Source organism: Lissotriton vulgaris, chromosome 3_1, assembly GCF_964263255.1.
Source record: "Lissotriton vulgaris chromosome 3_1, aLisVul1.2, whole genome shotgun sequence".
In the NCBI taxonomy this organism is placed as follows: Eukaryota; Metazoa; Chordata; class Amphibia; order Caudata; family Salamandridae; genus Lissotriton; species Lissotriton vulgaris.
The window spans coordinates 1,739,072,911-1,739,090,471 of NC_141689.1; the positions used below are offsets into that span (position 1 = coordinate 1,739,072,911).

General features: G+C 46.4%; 1 protein-coding gene across 1 annotated transcript in view; it reads left to right on the top strand.

Annotated features, from left to right (window-relative positions):
* LOC147728381 (uncharacterized) overlaps positions 1-17,561 on the top strand; it is a 301,676-nt gene that overhangs the window by 268,838 nt on the left and 15,277 nt on the right. The window contains exon 8 of the mRNA XM_086962165.1: positions 13,494-13,598. Within this exon, the coding sequence (XP_086818291.1) occupies positions 13,494-13,598 (105 nt within the window). The remainder of the gene's footprint in view (positions 1-13,493; positions 13,599-17,561) is intronic.

The window sequence follows — 17,561 nt, forward strand, 5'->3', positions numbered from 1 at the left end:
TTTGTAAGTTTCTTGAAACACACAGCTACTATTTTCCCACTAATGTTTCATGTTCATATTTTAAAACTACATTCTGGCAGACATACAGATTCTCCCTTCTCATTCTCCTCCAGAATTACACTTCTATATTGTTTCTCTCTAAGTATATATTATTTGAACTTGATTTTAATCCTGTTCACTCCTACAATAGGTTCCTATCATTGTGTCCCTGTTTCTCACCCCTAAGTACTATGAATTCCATCGATATTCAAAGTATCATCAGCCATCAAGTCCCACAGTAGTAGTCCTTAGTCTTGAGCTCTACTCCATAAGTAACAACATATTGCCAGATATTAATCTGACTGTGCTGCTATTAATGTAAATACAACATTTGAAAATAGGAGTAAAACCAAAAAGATGACAAATATGTAGTTGCCCAAACCGGAATTTCGAGTACTTATTAGGAAAATCACAGCAAAATTGTTTAAATTGAATTTCAGGATTCAACCACAGTGGTTCAAAATTCACAGATTAAAACGAAATAAAACCTATTGGCGTGAACTGAAAAAAAGAAATAAAGAAGTATTGCAATAGGAGAATACGTTGGTGAAACACTCAGGAAATGCACATAAGAGGAGCAGACTAAGCATAAACAGATCAATATTCTTTGAGTTAACAAGTTACAAAGCCACACGAAACATCCGAAGCCACAACAAATGAAGGGGAATATCATCAAGGGCAATATCGCCACTTTAGCTGCACTTTTTGCTGCTAAAGTGGTGATATTTTTATCGCCCTATAACCAAGCAGTCGCTAACAGCTGTTATCGACGGCTTACTGGCAATAGCGCCCGTGTTATTGCAGCTTTGCATGTCAGCAATATTCATCGCTAATGACATGCAAAGAAGGCGTTCCCTCTGAAAACAACCCTAGAAAAAGTCGCTAACCGCACATCGCGGTATCATCAAGCAGACCCTGATACATATAGCGACATAAAAATCGGCGCTTACCGTGGTTATCACCATCAGCTAACGTCTGCAAAATGTTAGACTTAGCTATATTTATAATGGGAGGTGGATTCCAAGCCTAAGTCCACATCTCCCTATTAACAAGGATTCCCTTAGCGCTGTAGATGCATCGCTGGATTTCCAGCAATGTTCCCTATTTCGCCGCTATCGCCGGAATTTTTATCGCCGTGGAGATAAGTGTTGATAATAATGTGTTATCTCGGTGGTTAATTCCGCCGATAGCCAGCGTTATACAAATTTGCGCTATGTGCGCTCTGCGATGTTTATCGCAGTTTGTTGGTGATATGCCCCAAAGAAGGTGAAAATTGTTACCTGTTTGGTTTGGAAAATAATTCAAACGTTAGTAAAGCCAAAGAGCAGGGTAATGTGTGTGATTAGTATGGAGACAAGTGAAAATCAAACACGTTTCACTTTTTACAGCAATTGTTTCAGTGAGAGCAATTAGATAACAGGCTGAAAATGCGTCTTAACCTCATCGTAGATTGAACACACATCAAAGTAACACTAGCTCAAAGAATTAATTGCTGAGTAAGAAATTATCAATTCAATAATGAAGTTCTGTAAGAAATTAGGGGGCATATTATCAAGCATGGCGTTAAAATTATCGCAGTTTTAGCGGCAGAAAACTGCAGCTAAAGCGGCGATAATGAGCTTGATACAATGCCCTTGAGAATTCCAATATCAAGCCCATTATCGATGCTTTAGCTACAGATTTCTGCTGCTAAAACAGCGATAATTTTAACTCCGTTTTTTGATAATATGCCTCTAAGTTAATAGATGAGAGTCGTGAAATCCTTCTCAAGTAGCAACCACAATTCTTATCAGGGTGAAGTCAAGCAAACCCATAATTAGCAGCTGCTCGATCCTCAGGTAGCTTGGCACAGAGCAGTGAGTCTTAACTCAGGGACGATATGTAAAATATTTGTGCACCACTTCAAGCAGTAACAGAGTGAAAACACACCACAAAAGGAGCCCACAACCGTTTCAGAAGAATAGAGTCGTTTTTAATAAATACAACAAACCCAAAATGGCAAAAATCCAATCCGTAGAACCGGAGGTATTCATTTATAAACATTTTAACAAAAATAGTGCCAAAAGGCGTAAAGCATCAAGTATGGATAACTTGTTGCATTGGACTGGAACAAAGTCACAAGTTCACACCAATTGCGAGGACTGCGGGATGGCTACAGGGGCCCAGTTAGATCCACTGTTTAGAGTACCTTAAATCCTGATTTGCAAACCGTTTCTAGGATTTTCGTCAAAGATGGATCAGACAGCCGAAGCTATCTGTCAGTTCCACGATGTGGTGGAGCTGTGGTGTGAGGTATTGCTGTGTTGTTGTCTAGGATACCATCAATGAGACTTGTAGATGGAGCAATGCATCGGTTCAGAGGAGCTATGAGGCTGCAATCGAGAACCTGTCATCATTGTCGAGGCTGCTGTCAACAAGAGATGAGAGTTCCTGTACTGGGGATGCATGGAGGCAAGGCAGTTTCAAAGTTGCGATGGGTTACGATTCAGTGCATGTCTTTGCCGCAGTTCTAATCCACCCAGCAGTGGTGATGCATCAGTTATACTGGGATTGTGTAGCCCGCAGCAGAGGAGGTGCGTTAGTTCTGCTAGATCCACAAAAGGCTAGCAATGCACCTTAGGCCCACTTCCAAGTGTCCAGGGCTGGGGTGAGACCACTTTGCAGGGTAGATTGGCGGAGTCTTAGTACAAGAGCAAGGTTGCTGGAGCCCGGCAGAGTGACAGTCCTTCAGCAGCTCAGCAGTTCTTCTTCCTGATGGCAGAGTATCCACAGGACCTGCAGTTTACTGAGGAGTTGGTGTCTGAGGTCCCTTTTTTATACTTTGGTTCTAGAAGGTGGGAGAAGGTACTAAATAGCAGCTTTGAAGTGCATGGAATTTCCAGACTCCCTTGCCCTGGCTCCAAGCTGGCTGCAAGTACAATATGGGGTCATTAGGCCCTTTGTGTGAAGGCAGAGCACAGGCTATTTAGTTGCAAGTGGGGTTGTGCTCAGCTCTGCCCCAACCTGCCAGCAGATTGCCAATTTAGGCACACCTAATCCCTCTATTGTGTGACTGTATGGGAGGACGTCACAATGTGTAACTGTCAGTTACATCCAGTCATGTGGCCCAAGCCAAGCTATGGGCACAAAAGGGCTAAGGGCAGGAAAATAGCACATTTCTAAAAATGGTGGTCTCTGAATTGTAATGAAAAGTCAGACTTTACAGTTAAAGATGGATTAGCATTGCAATTTCATAGACACCAAAGATGTAAAAGCTTCCTGTTTCCAGTTGGAAATGATTGATTATTCAATGTAATAAAAAATTCCCGATGTTATCCTATGGAAAGGGGAGACCTCGCAGCAGTGAAAAACAGTTGTAGGAGTTTTTTTTATTACTGGGACATGTAAAACATTTAAGTACATGTCCACAGCACCCTGCCCTAGGGGCCACCTGGGGCCTACCTTAGGGGTGATATATGTAATACAAGGGAAGGTTAAGGCTTGACAAGGAGATGTTAATGCCAAATCGACATGGCAGTTTAAAACTGCATTCAGGCTGCAGTGATAGGCCTGGGGTATGTTTAAAGTGTAACTTAAGTAGGTGACACAATCCGTGCTGCTGGCCCACTTGTAGTGTTTATTTTGTAGGCCCTGGGCACAGGTAGTGCCACTTTACAAGGGTCTTGCAAGTAAATTAAATGTGCCAATTGGGTATAACCCAACGTTACCATGTTTAGAGGAGAGAGCTCCAGCACTTTAACACTGTTTTTGTAAACATGTTTTTATTGACATCCGGACAATGCAAGGCACAATAAGACGGTGCATTCAACCTTGTGGGGGTATCTGAAAAAGGTAACATCCCCTGTTTCAACAAGCCTCAAGGGGAGATATCATCCCATTCCTACCCTAGTGGACAATTGCATAAAGTAGAACAGAACAGTATCTGTCCCCACATTAAAATACATTCAAATTAGGAAACGAAAATCAATGTAACTAAGAGCAGCTACAGAGGACAACTATGGAATGGAAATGGAATGGAAATAGATTTATTGAGCGCGGTTGCTGCCCAGGGGCGTCCAAGCGCTGAGGTGAGAATCGGAGGGACAGGCAGAGTGACAGATTAGAGCTCGGAGGCTTTGGCAAATAATAAAGTCTTCAGCTTTTTACGGAATGACAGCAGGTCCGGGTTGGAACGGAGTGAGAGGGGGAGGGTGTTCCAAAGTTTAGCGGTATTCAGTGAGAACAGCCTGCCCCCGGATCTGGCTCTCTTCACTCTAGGAACCACTGCCAGGAAAGCCTCAGTGGAGCGGAGGTTCCTATTTGGGTGATAGGGAATGACAAGGTTGCTGTTGATTGCGGGTCCTGTTTTCCAAAATGCCCGGTGCGCAATGCACAGCGCCTTGAATGACACTCTGTGTTTGACTGGCAACCAGTGAAGACTTTTTAATGCAGGTCTGGCTGACTGGGCTCGTGGAATCTGTAGCAGGGTGCGTGCTGCGCAGTTTTGCACTACCTGGAGTTTCCGGAGAGTCATCTCGGGAGCCCCTACATATAGGGCATTGTTTGAGTCAAGGCGGGACTGGATGAGGCCTTGGACTGCCACTTTCTTGGCTTCTAGAGGCAGAAGTGGAAGGACTTTCCTTAGAGTTTTGAGGATGCCAAAGCAGGTGGCGGACAGCTTGGTAGCCTGGGTGGAAAAGGACAGCTTCCTGTCCAGCCACACTCCTAGGCTCTTGACGCTTTCCTTGGGGGTAGGGGAAGTGCCTAGAGCTTGGGGCCACAAGGAGGTAAAAGGTATTGGCGAGGCTGGGCCTAGAAGCATGAGCTCTGTTTTGTCTCCGTTTAGTTTGAGGGAGGAGCTGGTCATCCACTCCTTAATGTCCTCTAGGCAGCTCAGCAGGCCTCCCTGGGGGTGACTGATGTTCTCTTGAGCCAATGATACCACTAACTGAGTATCGTCGGCGTACGACACAATTTTGATGCCGTACGGTTCGACGATCCCAGCCAGTGGTCTCATGTAGACATTGAATAACACAGGGCTCAAAGAGGAGCCCTGTGGTACTCCACAGCTGAGAGGCTTGCTGGTTGATATTGTGTCGCCATCGAAGATCTGAAAAGATCTGTCGGACAGGAAGGAGCCGAACCACCTTAGAGCGTCGCCTGAGACTCCGATGTCCCGGAGACGGTTCAGCAAGGTGGCATAGCTGACCGTATCGAAGGCGGCGCTTAGATCAAGGAGGATCACTGCCACTGATCCTCCATGATCCAGAACCCTTCGAGATTCCTCGGCGACCGCTAATAAGGCAGTTTCGGTGCCATGTTTCGGCCTGAAACCTGTCTGGGATGTATCCAGAAGGGAGTGATTTTCAATAAACAGGACCAGTTGGACATTTATGTATTTTCCAACACCTTGCCAGCCCAAGGGAGGAGTGAAATGGGACGATAGTTGGAGTGATCATCGGGGTCTAGGTTAGGTTTTTTCAGCAGCGCCCGCACCATGGCTTGTTTCCATGCTGTAGGAACAGCACATGAGGCTATAGATGTATTTAGGAGTTCCAGGATAACAGGCAGGGTGGCTTCGTGTGCTTGCATCAGCACTTCTGGTGGGGCTGGGTCACGTGGGGAGCCCGATTTGACTTGGCGTGCCATTTTGCCGAGGGTATCGAGGTCCAAGGGAGGGAAGTGCTCGAGGGTTGGCTGACCTAGGGGAGGGAAGATTCTAGGAGAGGGTAGGTCGGCTATCTCTGGAACTGTGGCTCCTGTTTGAAAGGTGGAGTATATTTTCAGGACTTTGTTGTAGAAAAAGTCCGCAAGCTCGTTGCATTGGTCTTGAGTTTTGCTCGGAGGGGGGGCGGTGATGACATTTGAGCAGTGTTTTATTATCTGAAAAATTTCCCTGGGCTTCGATTTAGCCTCTAGGATTTTATCAGAATAGAAGGTTGCTTTCGCCGTCCTAATCCCATCTCTGTAAGTTTTTATCGCCTCTTTGTAGGCGACCTTTTTTTCCGGGAGAAAGTCTAAACGCCAGGCTCTCTCTCGTTGCCTGCAGCAGCGTTTTAGTTCTCTTAAAGAGTCAGAAAACCAGTGCGCTGATTTCTGCATTCTCTTAGCCGAGGATCTCCGGAGAGGAAGGATTGTATCCAATGAGTTAGAGATCCAGCTGACATAATTTTCGTTTGCTACGCTGGGGTCTGAGCAGGGGGGCGGACGAGTAGAGTCCAGGCTGTGCATCCAGGATTCCAGCTGGAGTTTTGGCCAGTTTCTCCTGTATGTTGTCCGGGGGGGTAGCTGAGGGACCTTGTGGATGGCCCAAGAAAACGGAATAAAAAAATGATCTGACCATGGATAGGAAGGTCAACAGTCAGATCGCTGCAGCTGCTGAAAATTGGATCGAGCAGATTGCCCTTCTCATGGGTTGGAGCTGTGACCAGCTGGGACAGCTGCAGAGCTCCGAGGTCGTCTATTAGCTCCTTGGCAATATTATCTGAGGGGGAGTTAAAATGGAGATTCAGGTCTCCCAAGACTGTGTAGTTAGCCACGGATAGAGTTCTTTTAGCAATAATCTCCGGGAGCGACCTATGAAACAGTTTTGTTGGGTCAGGAGGACGGTAGATCAAGGTGCCAGAGAAGGAAGTGTTGGCGTTGAACTCTATGCAGAATTCTATGCTTTCGCACTCGGGAATGCTTTCTGCTGTGGTGCGGCAACGGTACTGGTTTTTGAGAATGATGGCCAGACCGCCGCCTCTCCCTACTGGTCTGTCCGATCTAACGATGTGGTATCCACTAGGTAGCGCTGCGACTATGTCTGGGTCAGATTGAGTGGAGAGCCAGGTCTCTGTTAAAAAGATAACATCTGGCTTGCGCTCCTCTAGCAGCATGGACATTTGGGTGCTATGCTTTGGTAGTGATCGACAGTTTAATGCCAGCATGCAATATTTCTGTGCCAAGGGACCTGCCAGGGTATTTCGGAAGGAGTGTTTGCATTCGGAGCAGCAGGGAGGAAGGGATATGGCTGCGAAAGTGCGGGTACATGAGGCAATAGCTCTGCTTCCTATGGAGCGTAGGGCAGTGGGGCTGTAAGTCCTGACCGGAGGAGCGGGAGAGGCAGGGGGGTGGCCCCTGGTCCCGTCTGGTCGCGGACGGGCGCAGACGGGCTTGCCTTAGGCGCGCCTTCGGCGCGCAAACGGCGCTCCCGCTGCGCTCGTCCGCTGCGCTTCCGGTGGCAACACATGATGTAGCTGGTGAAGGGGGTGTGGCCTGCAGTGTGGGCGTGGCCCAAGGTCTCGCCGGAATGGCGTCTATCTGGTCGTTGCAGCCGGCGCTAAGGAGCGTTCTCGGCTGTTTGAGGTGGGCTTGGGTAAGCTTTTGTTTACACAGAGATTACACAGAAATCAACAAATTTAAAAAAAATCGGCTCTAAAATGCTCCTGGCGTGTGCCTGCGGAGTCCGTTCGATTCTGTGGCGGCGCTCGGTTTTGGCGCTTTTATCTGTTTCCAGGCAGAGGGGGCGTGGCCTGCAGTGTGGGCGTGGCCCAAGGTCTCGCCGGAATGGCGTCTATCTGGTCGTTGCAGCCGGTGCTAAGGAGCGTTCTCGGCTGTTTGAGGTGGGCTTGGGTAAGCTTTTGTTTACACAGAGATTACACAGAAATCAACAAATTTTAAAAAAATCGGCTCTAAAATGCTCCCGGCGTGTGCCTGCGGAGTCCGTTCGATTCTGTGGCGGCGCTCGGTTTTGGCGCTTTTATCTGTTTCCAGGCAGAGGGGGCGTGGCCTGCAGTGTGGGCGTGGCCCAAGGTCTCGCCGGAATGGCGTCTATCTGGTCGTTGCAGCCGGCGCTAAGGAGCGTTCTCGGCTGTTTGAGGTGGGCTTGGGTAAGCTTTTGTTTACACAGAGATTACACAGAAATCAACAAATTTTAAAAAAATCGGCTCTAAAATGCTCCTGGCGTGTGCTTGCGGAGTCCGTTCGATTCTGTGGCGGCGCTCGGTTTTGGCGCTTTTATCTGTTTCCAGGCAGAGGGGGCGTTGCCTGCAGTGTGGGCGTGGCCCAAGGTCTCGCCGGAATGGCGTCTATCTGGTCGTTGCAGCCGGCGCTAAGGAGCGTTCTCGGCTGTTTGAGGTGGGCTTGGGTAAGCTTTTGTTTACACAGAGATTACACAGAAATCAACAAATTTTAAAAAAATCGGCTCTAAAATGCTCCCGGCGTGTGCCTGCGGAGTCCGTTCGATTCTATACCAATACTTCACTAGTAATAAAGTCCCCACACCTCCTAGAGGAAGAGGAGAAGGGTTATAAAGTACAAGAAGCTACCAGACAATAGGGAGGGGTAGGAAAGAAGGAGCAATCAACTCAACCCCCATCAATATGGCATCACAAGTTAGATACACACATAGGAAGGAACATGCGCTCTCTCAAACTCAGTGTGTAATCCAGTACCCTAAACCTCCAAAGGTTGCTTGTAGCTCTAGATTCTCGGAGGCTACTGGGGAACCATACACTTGCAGAACTTCCTTGGTCAAACTGTTCAACATGACCCTCCCCAGAGTTTCAAATCACATTCTGCATTGTCGTCAGTACGTATTGCACACAGCCGTCTCTCCTCCACCACACTCATTTCGTGTATGTCCATCATCCATTTCTGAACAGTTGGTACACTGTCCTGCAGCCATCAGATAGATACACGTAGTGAGCACCGGACCCAGAGGAGAAAATCTACATCCCGTCTTGGACCCACGCTTAGGGATCAGAATCATCCCAAGTAAGCAGTGGCTAATTGAAGCTTCTACTGGCGCACATGTGATCTCCCACAGAACTCATAGGACCCCTCCCCAGAATGCTTGTAAGTTACCACAGTCTCATGGTATATCAAGAAAGGATGGCGGAACTGACCCACACCTAGGGCAAGCAGCAGACTAGGATCTATTAATCCTATTTACTCGCTGCGGGATCAGATAGGTGTGATGCAAGTAATAAAACTGGGTAAGCTCGAACGTGTGTTACTAGCCGCCTCCTTAAGAGGAGCAAAAGCTCTCCTCCAGCCGCTCTTGTAAAGTGGCTCAGGCAGGTCATCGGCCCATCTGTCTCAGACCCCTGTCATGTCAGTCTGCCGATCTCCCTTAAGAGCCTAAGAGCCTTATAAATACGAGATTTTAACCCTCGAGTGGAACCAGGAGGTAACAGTGTTTGCAATGTCTGGGACTCAGCAAGCTTGGCAGGAAAATCTGTCCATATCTCAGGGAACGTTCAGGGCACCTTCTGCAAATTGCAAGAACTGGCGCTGTTGTAGGTTAAATAGTTATAGTGCCGCCCACATTGTGAGGAAAGTGCCATTTAGATATAGGCAACCGACTGTGGTGCAGCCCCCTTGAACCACCGCAACATATCCATCATGAACTGTACAGCCTAAAAAGGCTTTTTACCAGTGGAGGGGCAGCAATCTAGCATAGGGAGCCCACATGACACCTGTGTAACCGTGTGCTCCCAGGTCACTGCCACTTGACATACAATAAAGGGGTAGTCGCTAGAGATACCTGCCCCCTGCATGAGGCAGTGCGGAAGATTTGCAGTATTTTAGCACTGGTTAGCATTGGTAAAGTGCACAGAGACCCAATGCCAGCAAAAATGAATTCAGCAAAATGTGGAGGGTAGGGCAAACGGTTTTGGGGGTGACCCTGCAGAGAAGGATATTTGTAAATGACTTAGTAAGGACATACATAAGTTATCCAGCATGAAAAAGAATCAATCCAGATTGAAAAAAATCTCATGCCTGACATGCACCTTTTTAATTTAACCCATAAATTATAGCCAGAGAAGAAGAGAAACCTTTGTACGTAAGATAATAGATTCTGAGAAGGCATTCGGCACTGTGGCATGGGCCTTTTTGTGAACTATCCTTTGAAAGACTGGATTGAGCAGCAGATACATTGAGGTGGTTACAGTTGTGTACAATGATACTTTAGCTTCAGTGTGAATTCATGAGGATGTATCTCCAAGGACCATGTTTGAAAGAAAGATCAGTTGTCGGTGTCCACTTTTTCCAAAATTGTTCAGTCATTGGTATAAGAAGTTGGCCTGGCATATGCTGTCCACTATTCTAGTGGGCACCTTGTACCAGTCCAAACGACCCCTTATAGATGGTAGGTTAAAGACAACCTCATATAAAGCTATCCTAGTGGTGGCTGTGGATAGCAGCCTTCAGGCTAATTCTTGAAGGAATGTAAAGCAGCTTGTTTTACCAGTCTATAATCTCATGAATGAACAAATGAAAGGAGACCCACACCAGGGATATATATAAATAATATGAATTTATTTTAAACACATCCCTCTAGTCTCTTTATGAGGCTAAAAGCAAAAGTAGATAAAGTAAACTTATTTAGCACCCAGTAAATTAGCACAATATATGATTAGCCCTAGGGGCCTCACAAATCATATACTACGAAAGTGGTATAAGAACCACGACTGACATAGATACAAGGCCTAGAGCCTTTAGAACTGCTGGGGCCACCAGGAACCACCCAAGGTAGTGACACAGGGGACCCACGGGGATGCGTGCAGTGTCTAAACACAGCCGTGAATCACCATTAACTTCTATGGGGAAAGTCGCGGTTGGAAAATTACAGATAAAGGACACTTAGAAGAAGACTTGGAGCAAACCCCTTTAGAACTAGGCAGTTCTAGAGTCAATACCCATGGGAGCACCGGAGTACTTGAGTTTCTTCACCCAGGGAAGCCGGGTGCATAGGTGTCTTTTCGTGTCGGGTTTCGTCGTGATTTTCAATGGCGAGCTGCTGAAAAGTGCTGCAGGCTAACAAGTGGAAAGTGTCCAAGTGGATCCAAGAGTGGATCGATGATCTGAAGAACCTGAAAGCAGAGTCTGGGTCACTATCCAGTGACCAGGAAGGCAATGAGAAGGTTGCCAACCAATTTCGGGTGAAGAAGGCTAAGAAGGTGAAGCTTGACTCTTCAGCCAGGAAGACCAGGAGTCGTCGACGATGACCAGGAGCTGGATTCAAGCTATCCCATTAAGGATGTTGAGTACTGGAGTGTCGGTATCCGGATTGGACCCAACAAGCCTTGGCAACAGCAACCCTTGCAGAAAGCAAAGATTGGCTTTGGTGCCAACCAGCAAGGTCTGAGGGACTCACCCTTTGGAGGGGAGTCAGGGCAAGTCTGAAGCAACCAGGAAAGACCAAGAAACAGAAGAGGTATCTTCATGGGGACCCACCAGTCGACGGACAAGGGATTGCAAAGGAGCCTCAAGCTGAAATGCTAAAAGCGGGCCCACTGAACACTCGTGGAATGTAGGCCCACAATCGTCAGTACAAATGGTGCTCGGGGCTTGGACTACAAGTAGCTTGACGCACAACTTCGGGAAAGCTCGGGAAGTTAATGCACTTGCAAATGTGCACGGTGTCCAGGGGTTCCGGTTCCACATCACTCGTGAGGGCTGCGGGTCTCAGCTTTGCTGGGATCTCATGTCGGTCTCGTAGAAGTGTGGAAGTCTGAGTCCTGTGTCACAAATCCATCGGGATCAGGCGGGAGCCTTGAAAATGCAGACCAGCAAGATGCTTCTTTGGGGCCTGTTTTAACAGGGGAGTCACTCCTTGACCCCAAGGGAGATTCTTCCGTCTTCTAGTCGAAATAGAATGTCGAAGTTCCAGGATATATGTTGCAAAGTTTTGTCTAGGTATAATCTAAAGTCCTAAGGACTGGGTTCCTACACTTATACTACGTTTAGGGGTTGGGCTTACTCTAGGGTCCCACCTATGGGAGGACCCAGGGAGGGGGTGGTTACACCTCTTTCCCTTTGTCCAGTTTTGTGCCATAGCAGGGGCTGAGTGCCCCTGCACCTGCAACCGGTTTCAACTGGGGTATTCACAGGGACACCAAGTGTGCCCCCAGCACTGTCTGAAAAAGAATTCTATGAATGCACCCACCCAGCCCCAATACACTAAAGCCTGTCTGGGAGGTGGTCACACCTCCCTGTGACAGGAAACCTATTGTCCAGGCCTCCCCTGCCAGAGTTTCATCCAGCAGTAGGAGGGCAGGCGTGCGTGTGGCTGCAGCATCCATTTTGTGATGCTGGGGCTCTTTTAAACTATTACCGGTTAAGTAAGTATGCACATGTCTTCTCCCTCTATAAGGGTGGAATTCTACCTCCGCTCCCAGGACTGGTGGGGGGGGGGGTAGGATTCCAAAGTGTTTGACACCAAACACAACATGTTTCCATGCAGCCATTCCAAAGTTAGCATTTACCGCAAGGCTATAATAAACTTAAGAGTATGTGGTCTGGCTGCTTCACAGAACAGCTACAGAGAAGTGATTCTGAAAGCTGCAGAGGGGTCCTGCTCATGCATGAGCACCCTGTCACACAAAACCAAGCACTCTGCCTTCAGGATTGATAAGGCCTGCCATAGTAGTGACTTATAGGTTTATATGTGTCAGTGATTTAAGGTAGATATAGGTAACATATATCTTAGTAAGGGGTGCATGCACCGCCTTACCCAGGCTGCAGTAGCAGACCTGTGTTGCCATTTTGGAAGGCTTCCCTGGGGTGGCATAATGTATGCTTCAGCAAATGGTAGGCCTCTGGGGTACCTATGCCCTTAGTGCCTAAGGTACCATATACTAGGGACTCACAAGGGTAACCCAGTAACCAATCTGGAGTGTACCTAAAGAACATGCAATCAATTTAGAGAGGAAGCAGTTAGGCTGGGGTCCTGGTTAGCAGGGCTCCAGCCAGACTAAATTCGAAAAACTGTGAGGAAACACCAGCAAAAACTGGGGGTAACCATAGTTATCAGATCCTACTCTCCTACAATTGGATCGAACTTCTAGCCTGGCTTTACAAAGGCCACTCTATTTCATGTATTCAAGCACAATCGTTGGTTGATAAAGGGAAAAGGGTATGCAAATCACACATTCATGCAGTCATTCTGCCTCTTTTTTTAATGCATGGCAGAACCGCAGGAAGGCCTGCTGCGCTGGAGTGTGTCAAACGTGTGTAAATGAGGCCATGTATTTATTATTCATAAACAATGTGATGATATGCCTGTACTAAAATTTCCATTATCCACAAACCCTTCACAGGCAGGAGCTTTTCTTTGCAGTAAAGGTTACCTGGGAGTGGAGTGTGTCTCTGGGACTGGTGGGGAGGTGCTCCCAACTGACTGAAAGTCAACATATTCACACTTGTGTGATTTTAGTTTTTTACAAGAGGATAATTATTTGTGTAATATCTTGCCTCTCTTCTCTGTTTTTATAATATGTAAGAATTGTGCCAAAAACACATGTTACGGTATGCAAAATTTCTACAAACAAGACAAATATCTAAAGAAAAGTAGGTTGTTAAATAAACATTTTCTTGCTTGTTTTTGAGAATCTTCCAGGCACATCTTGCTTCTTGAAATCTTCAGTGTTTGCAGTGTTTTTGTCTAGGTCTATCTTTTATGTCAACTTTGACTTCTTTTCATGCAGCAGAAGGGTCGACCCTCAAAGAAAACCTGACCACTGTTGGGACAACACATCCTCCTGCTGAAGTGAAGCACAAAATAAAAATTCCATTCATAAAGAATCATGCAGGTGAGCACTTTGGTTTATGCTACAACCAACCCAAATGAGCAGCACATGCAAGTGCCAATTTTTTGAAAAACAGATGCTTCCTAGATATATTATTGCACTTAACTTGGCGTCTTCAAATGATTAGACATTAGCCTGCCAACTACGTCTACCTCTAGCGCAATATTGCTTTCATGAATATTTAGAGGCCAATTACAATCTCTTTCAGAAAGCCTCCAACCTTATGTCGGAGGATTTCCAACTGAGGTCGTCGGTTTCAATTCCGACAGCCACATTACAATGAACGTTTCAGAAAAGGGGGTGGTGATGAACAGAGTGTCTGAATTAAGCAGACCACTCTTACCCAGTCCAAAGATCAGTGCTTGATCCATCACCGTCATTTATCTCACTGCACCATCCCAGCTCAGAACCTGGCTATATGAAAATCAGTCTGTCCCTGGCCCAGTGCATCATGGGAACAGGGCAGACTAAACTACCAAGCCAATTCTTCACCAGAAAGGAGACAAGCTACCGGGGACCGGTTTCTGGCATTTCAGCCTTCTTCGGCCCGGCTTGCTTGAATCCTGATGGTGCAGTGAGAAAGAGACTCATGTCTGAGTATACCCTGCCACACCTATAGTGGCCAAAAACGTTTCAGAAAAGGGGGTAGTGATGAACAGAGTGTCTGAATTAAGCAGACCACTCTTACCCTGTCCAAAGATCAGGGCTTGATCCATCACTGTTATTTATCTCACTGCACCATCCCAGCTCAGAACCTGGCTATATGCAAATCAGTCTGTCCCTGGCCCAGTGCATCATGGGAACAGGGCAGACTAAACTACCCCCTTTTCTGAATAACATTACAATGAAGGCTGTTGGTTTTAAAACCGGCTGGACATTTCACTGGCTTTCCGTCTGCCAGTCAGAACCAGCTTGTAATCCATATTGGAGGAGTTTTACACCACCCGGATTGCGATGTCATTTTACCGCAGGATTTCAATGCTGGGCTGTCCGACATGGAAACTCTATTGGAAAGCGACTCTGGGGGACCCTAGCAGGGCCCCCTTCAGCCAGCAGCCTCCAGTTAGGGGCTGAGGGGACACCCCTGTTCATTCCTGCACCGCGTCGTAGGCACAGGGAGGTGCCTGCACGCAGTGGAGGGATGAACACAAACTCCCTTTTTTATATGGGAGCTTGTGCTACGGCCGGTTTCCAACCACAGCATCCATACAGAAAAGGCAGTTGGTCGGAGCCATATCTGCGACGTCCGTCTGGCATCGTAATAAGCCCCTTCGTTTTTCAAATCACAACTTATAAGTGACCCTTTATATTTACACTTGTTACATTTTCCCACTCATCTATTCCCCACTTGGAAAATTGCACCTGACAGATGCCAAGTACGGACCCAGAATCAGGCTCTGTGTCTCCGCCAAGGCTTGTCTCACTTGAACTGGAACATGAAGCATAATATGTTCTATGTAACTCACAAGACCTTTTAAGGCAATTATGATTTAACTTCTTTGGCTATAAAATAATATGAATATTAATATATGCATGTATTGTACTTCATGCAGCATGCGTGGTGCCAGAGTTACTAGTATTTGAGGCGAATGAGATGTGGAGGTTGACTTTAGTCACGGACGCTGGAGAATGTGTAAGACAGAAGTCCTTGACAGAGCGGATTTCAGATCTCTTGAACATCATAAAATCTGATTCCCTGAAAAGCGAGGCATTTTATAGAGGGGACTCGTCTGTAGTGAGCCTCCTTCAAAGCACTTGTACTCAGCAAGAGACATCATGGGGCATATTACCAAGCAATAGCGATAATTATCGCTATTGCTTGGTTAGAGACAAGAATTTATCGCCGACCTGTGGCATTACCAAGGTTTATCGCAAATGCGATAAAAATCGGCCGCATTGCATGAATATCACTGAAAAGTCAGCGATATTAGCCATGTTATCCACCTCCCATTGGATAACATGGCTAAGAACTGCTCAGGGCAGGTGTTAGATTTTGGAGATATTTGCGCTTAGCGAGAATATCTCCAAAAGTCGGTAATAGGAGATAGCGATGTTAGCGACGGTTTCCAGTCGCTAACATCTTAGCACGCCCACTTTGCATGTCATTAGTGATAAATTTCTCTGACATGCAAAGTGGGGCCCAAAATGGTCGCTATCTCCTACTAGCTGTCGCTAACTGGTGTTAGCGACAGCTAGGTAATAGGGAGATAACTTTATCTCCGCTTTCTTGGCTTTTAAAGCCAAAAAAGCGGAGATAAACCCCCTTGATAATATGCCCCATCATGTTCTTGGAAGCAGTCATGTGGAATCTTGTCAGTTTTTTTCATTGTGGCATTGTGGAGACTCCTTTGTAGGGAGCAGATGTCAAATCAAAACTACCCAAGCTCCTAGAGCGGAATCAGAAGTTGCAGGCAATAAGCACAATGGTCCCTCGAAGGGGGAGGAATTTGTGATACATATGCCGGGGGGGGGTTCACTGCATCTGCAAGACAAAAGATGTCTGCTCCTACTGTAATGTAATATACCAGAATTCCCAACTAGCCCCAAAGACTGGAGATCACCTGAAATGCTTAGACATTTGCTATCAAGATGGCAGAAGAGAAGGATCAAGGAAAGTCCAAATGATATGTTCTAGTGTGTATAGGTAGAGGAAAACAAGCTGTTGCACATGGATGGGAAAGATCACAGCCTCGCAATGTGCACTGTTCTCCTCCCCCTTTTGTGTTTCTGTTCTGAACTATCAAAATTATTGACTAATTCTGAGAAACATCAGGGTAAATGAATTCACTTTATATATAAAGAGGCGTTTTGCACTGCCCTGAGTTAACAGAGCACATCACAAAGAGGCCCCAGATGTACCGCTTTTTTCAGGGTATACAGCCATGAGGATGACAGAGAAGGGAGAGGACAAAGTGCAGCCTGTCAAAATAAGTCTCTGGATGCCAATGTCACCCCAGGAAAATATCTGTGAATGCCTCTATACGTCAAGGCGAAGGTCTTTCTGCAGATGTGTATGGACGTAATTTACCAACGTGAAAGTGTCTTACACAATTCAGTTGTAATTTGAACCTTTTTTGCCTTTAACCCAATAAATCTCTGACTGTTTCCAAGCTGGGAATGGGTAGTACAATAGTGTGAATATCCACAAACAAGTTGGTTTACTGTTTACACCTTTTCTCGAAATTTCCACGCTGGAATGACACCTTGGTATACTTGTCAACAGAAGATTTACTCTCATCAAAAAGTGGTCGTGACTACATCTTTTTGAAGGTGTAAAGCGACGTCTTGTGAATGATACGCTTGGCTTTACATCCATAATAAATGCCATTTCACGTGTAACGTTACCATACACATGCAAATGGCTTTGTGAATCTCTAAAAAGTACTGCGAGCACAGCGGTGCATATGTGTAATGTCTTGGTGAATATGTTTAATGTGCAACCTTATGTTTATTGTACACAGTTAATAGTCCCCTCTGCTTGCAAGTGCAGAGCAGGTGAGGTGTAAGTTCTGTGGGGTCCTATTGTGCCTAATGGCTTCCGAGATCTCCACCCAAGCACTGACAGTGAAGACACTTTAAGATGCTCTGCATTCACTTGACAGCTAGGCTGAGCTCAGCTCTTGAAGGCTTTAGGGATGAAAATGCAGCAGCAGTTGTTTGCCACTACCATTATTAATGAACCAGCATTGAAGCATTGAAGTAAAAAGTTGCAGAAATGCTGCCAATCCCTCCCAAAGATGGGAGCCGAATAACCCAAATAAGTCCAACTAAGCGCACTCTCTCCTGCCTTCTCCCGCTGTTGTCTCTCCATTTCCCTCTCTCGCTGCCTGTCTCTCTTACTTCTGTTATCTCTGTGGCACTCTTTCTCCATCCTCTCTTCACCTCTCTCTTATGTCTTCTCTATGTCTCATTTCTAAATCCTGATTTGTGGTCATACATTAACATTAAGTTGCCTGAGCTTCACAT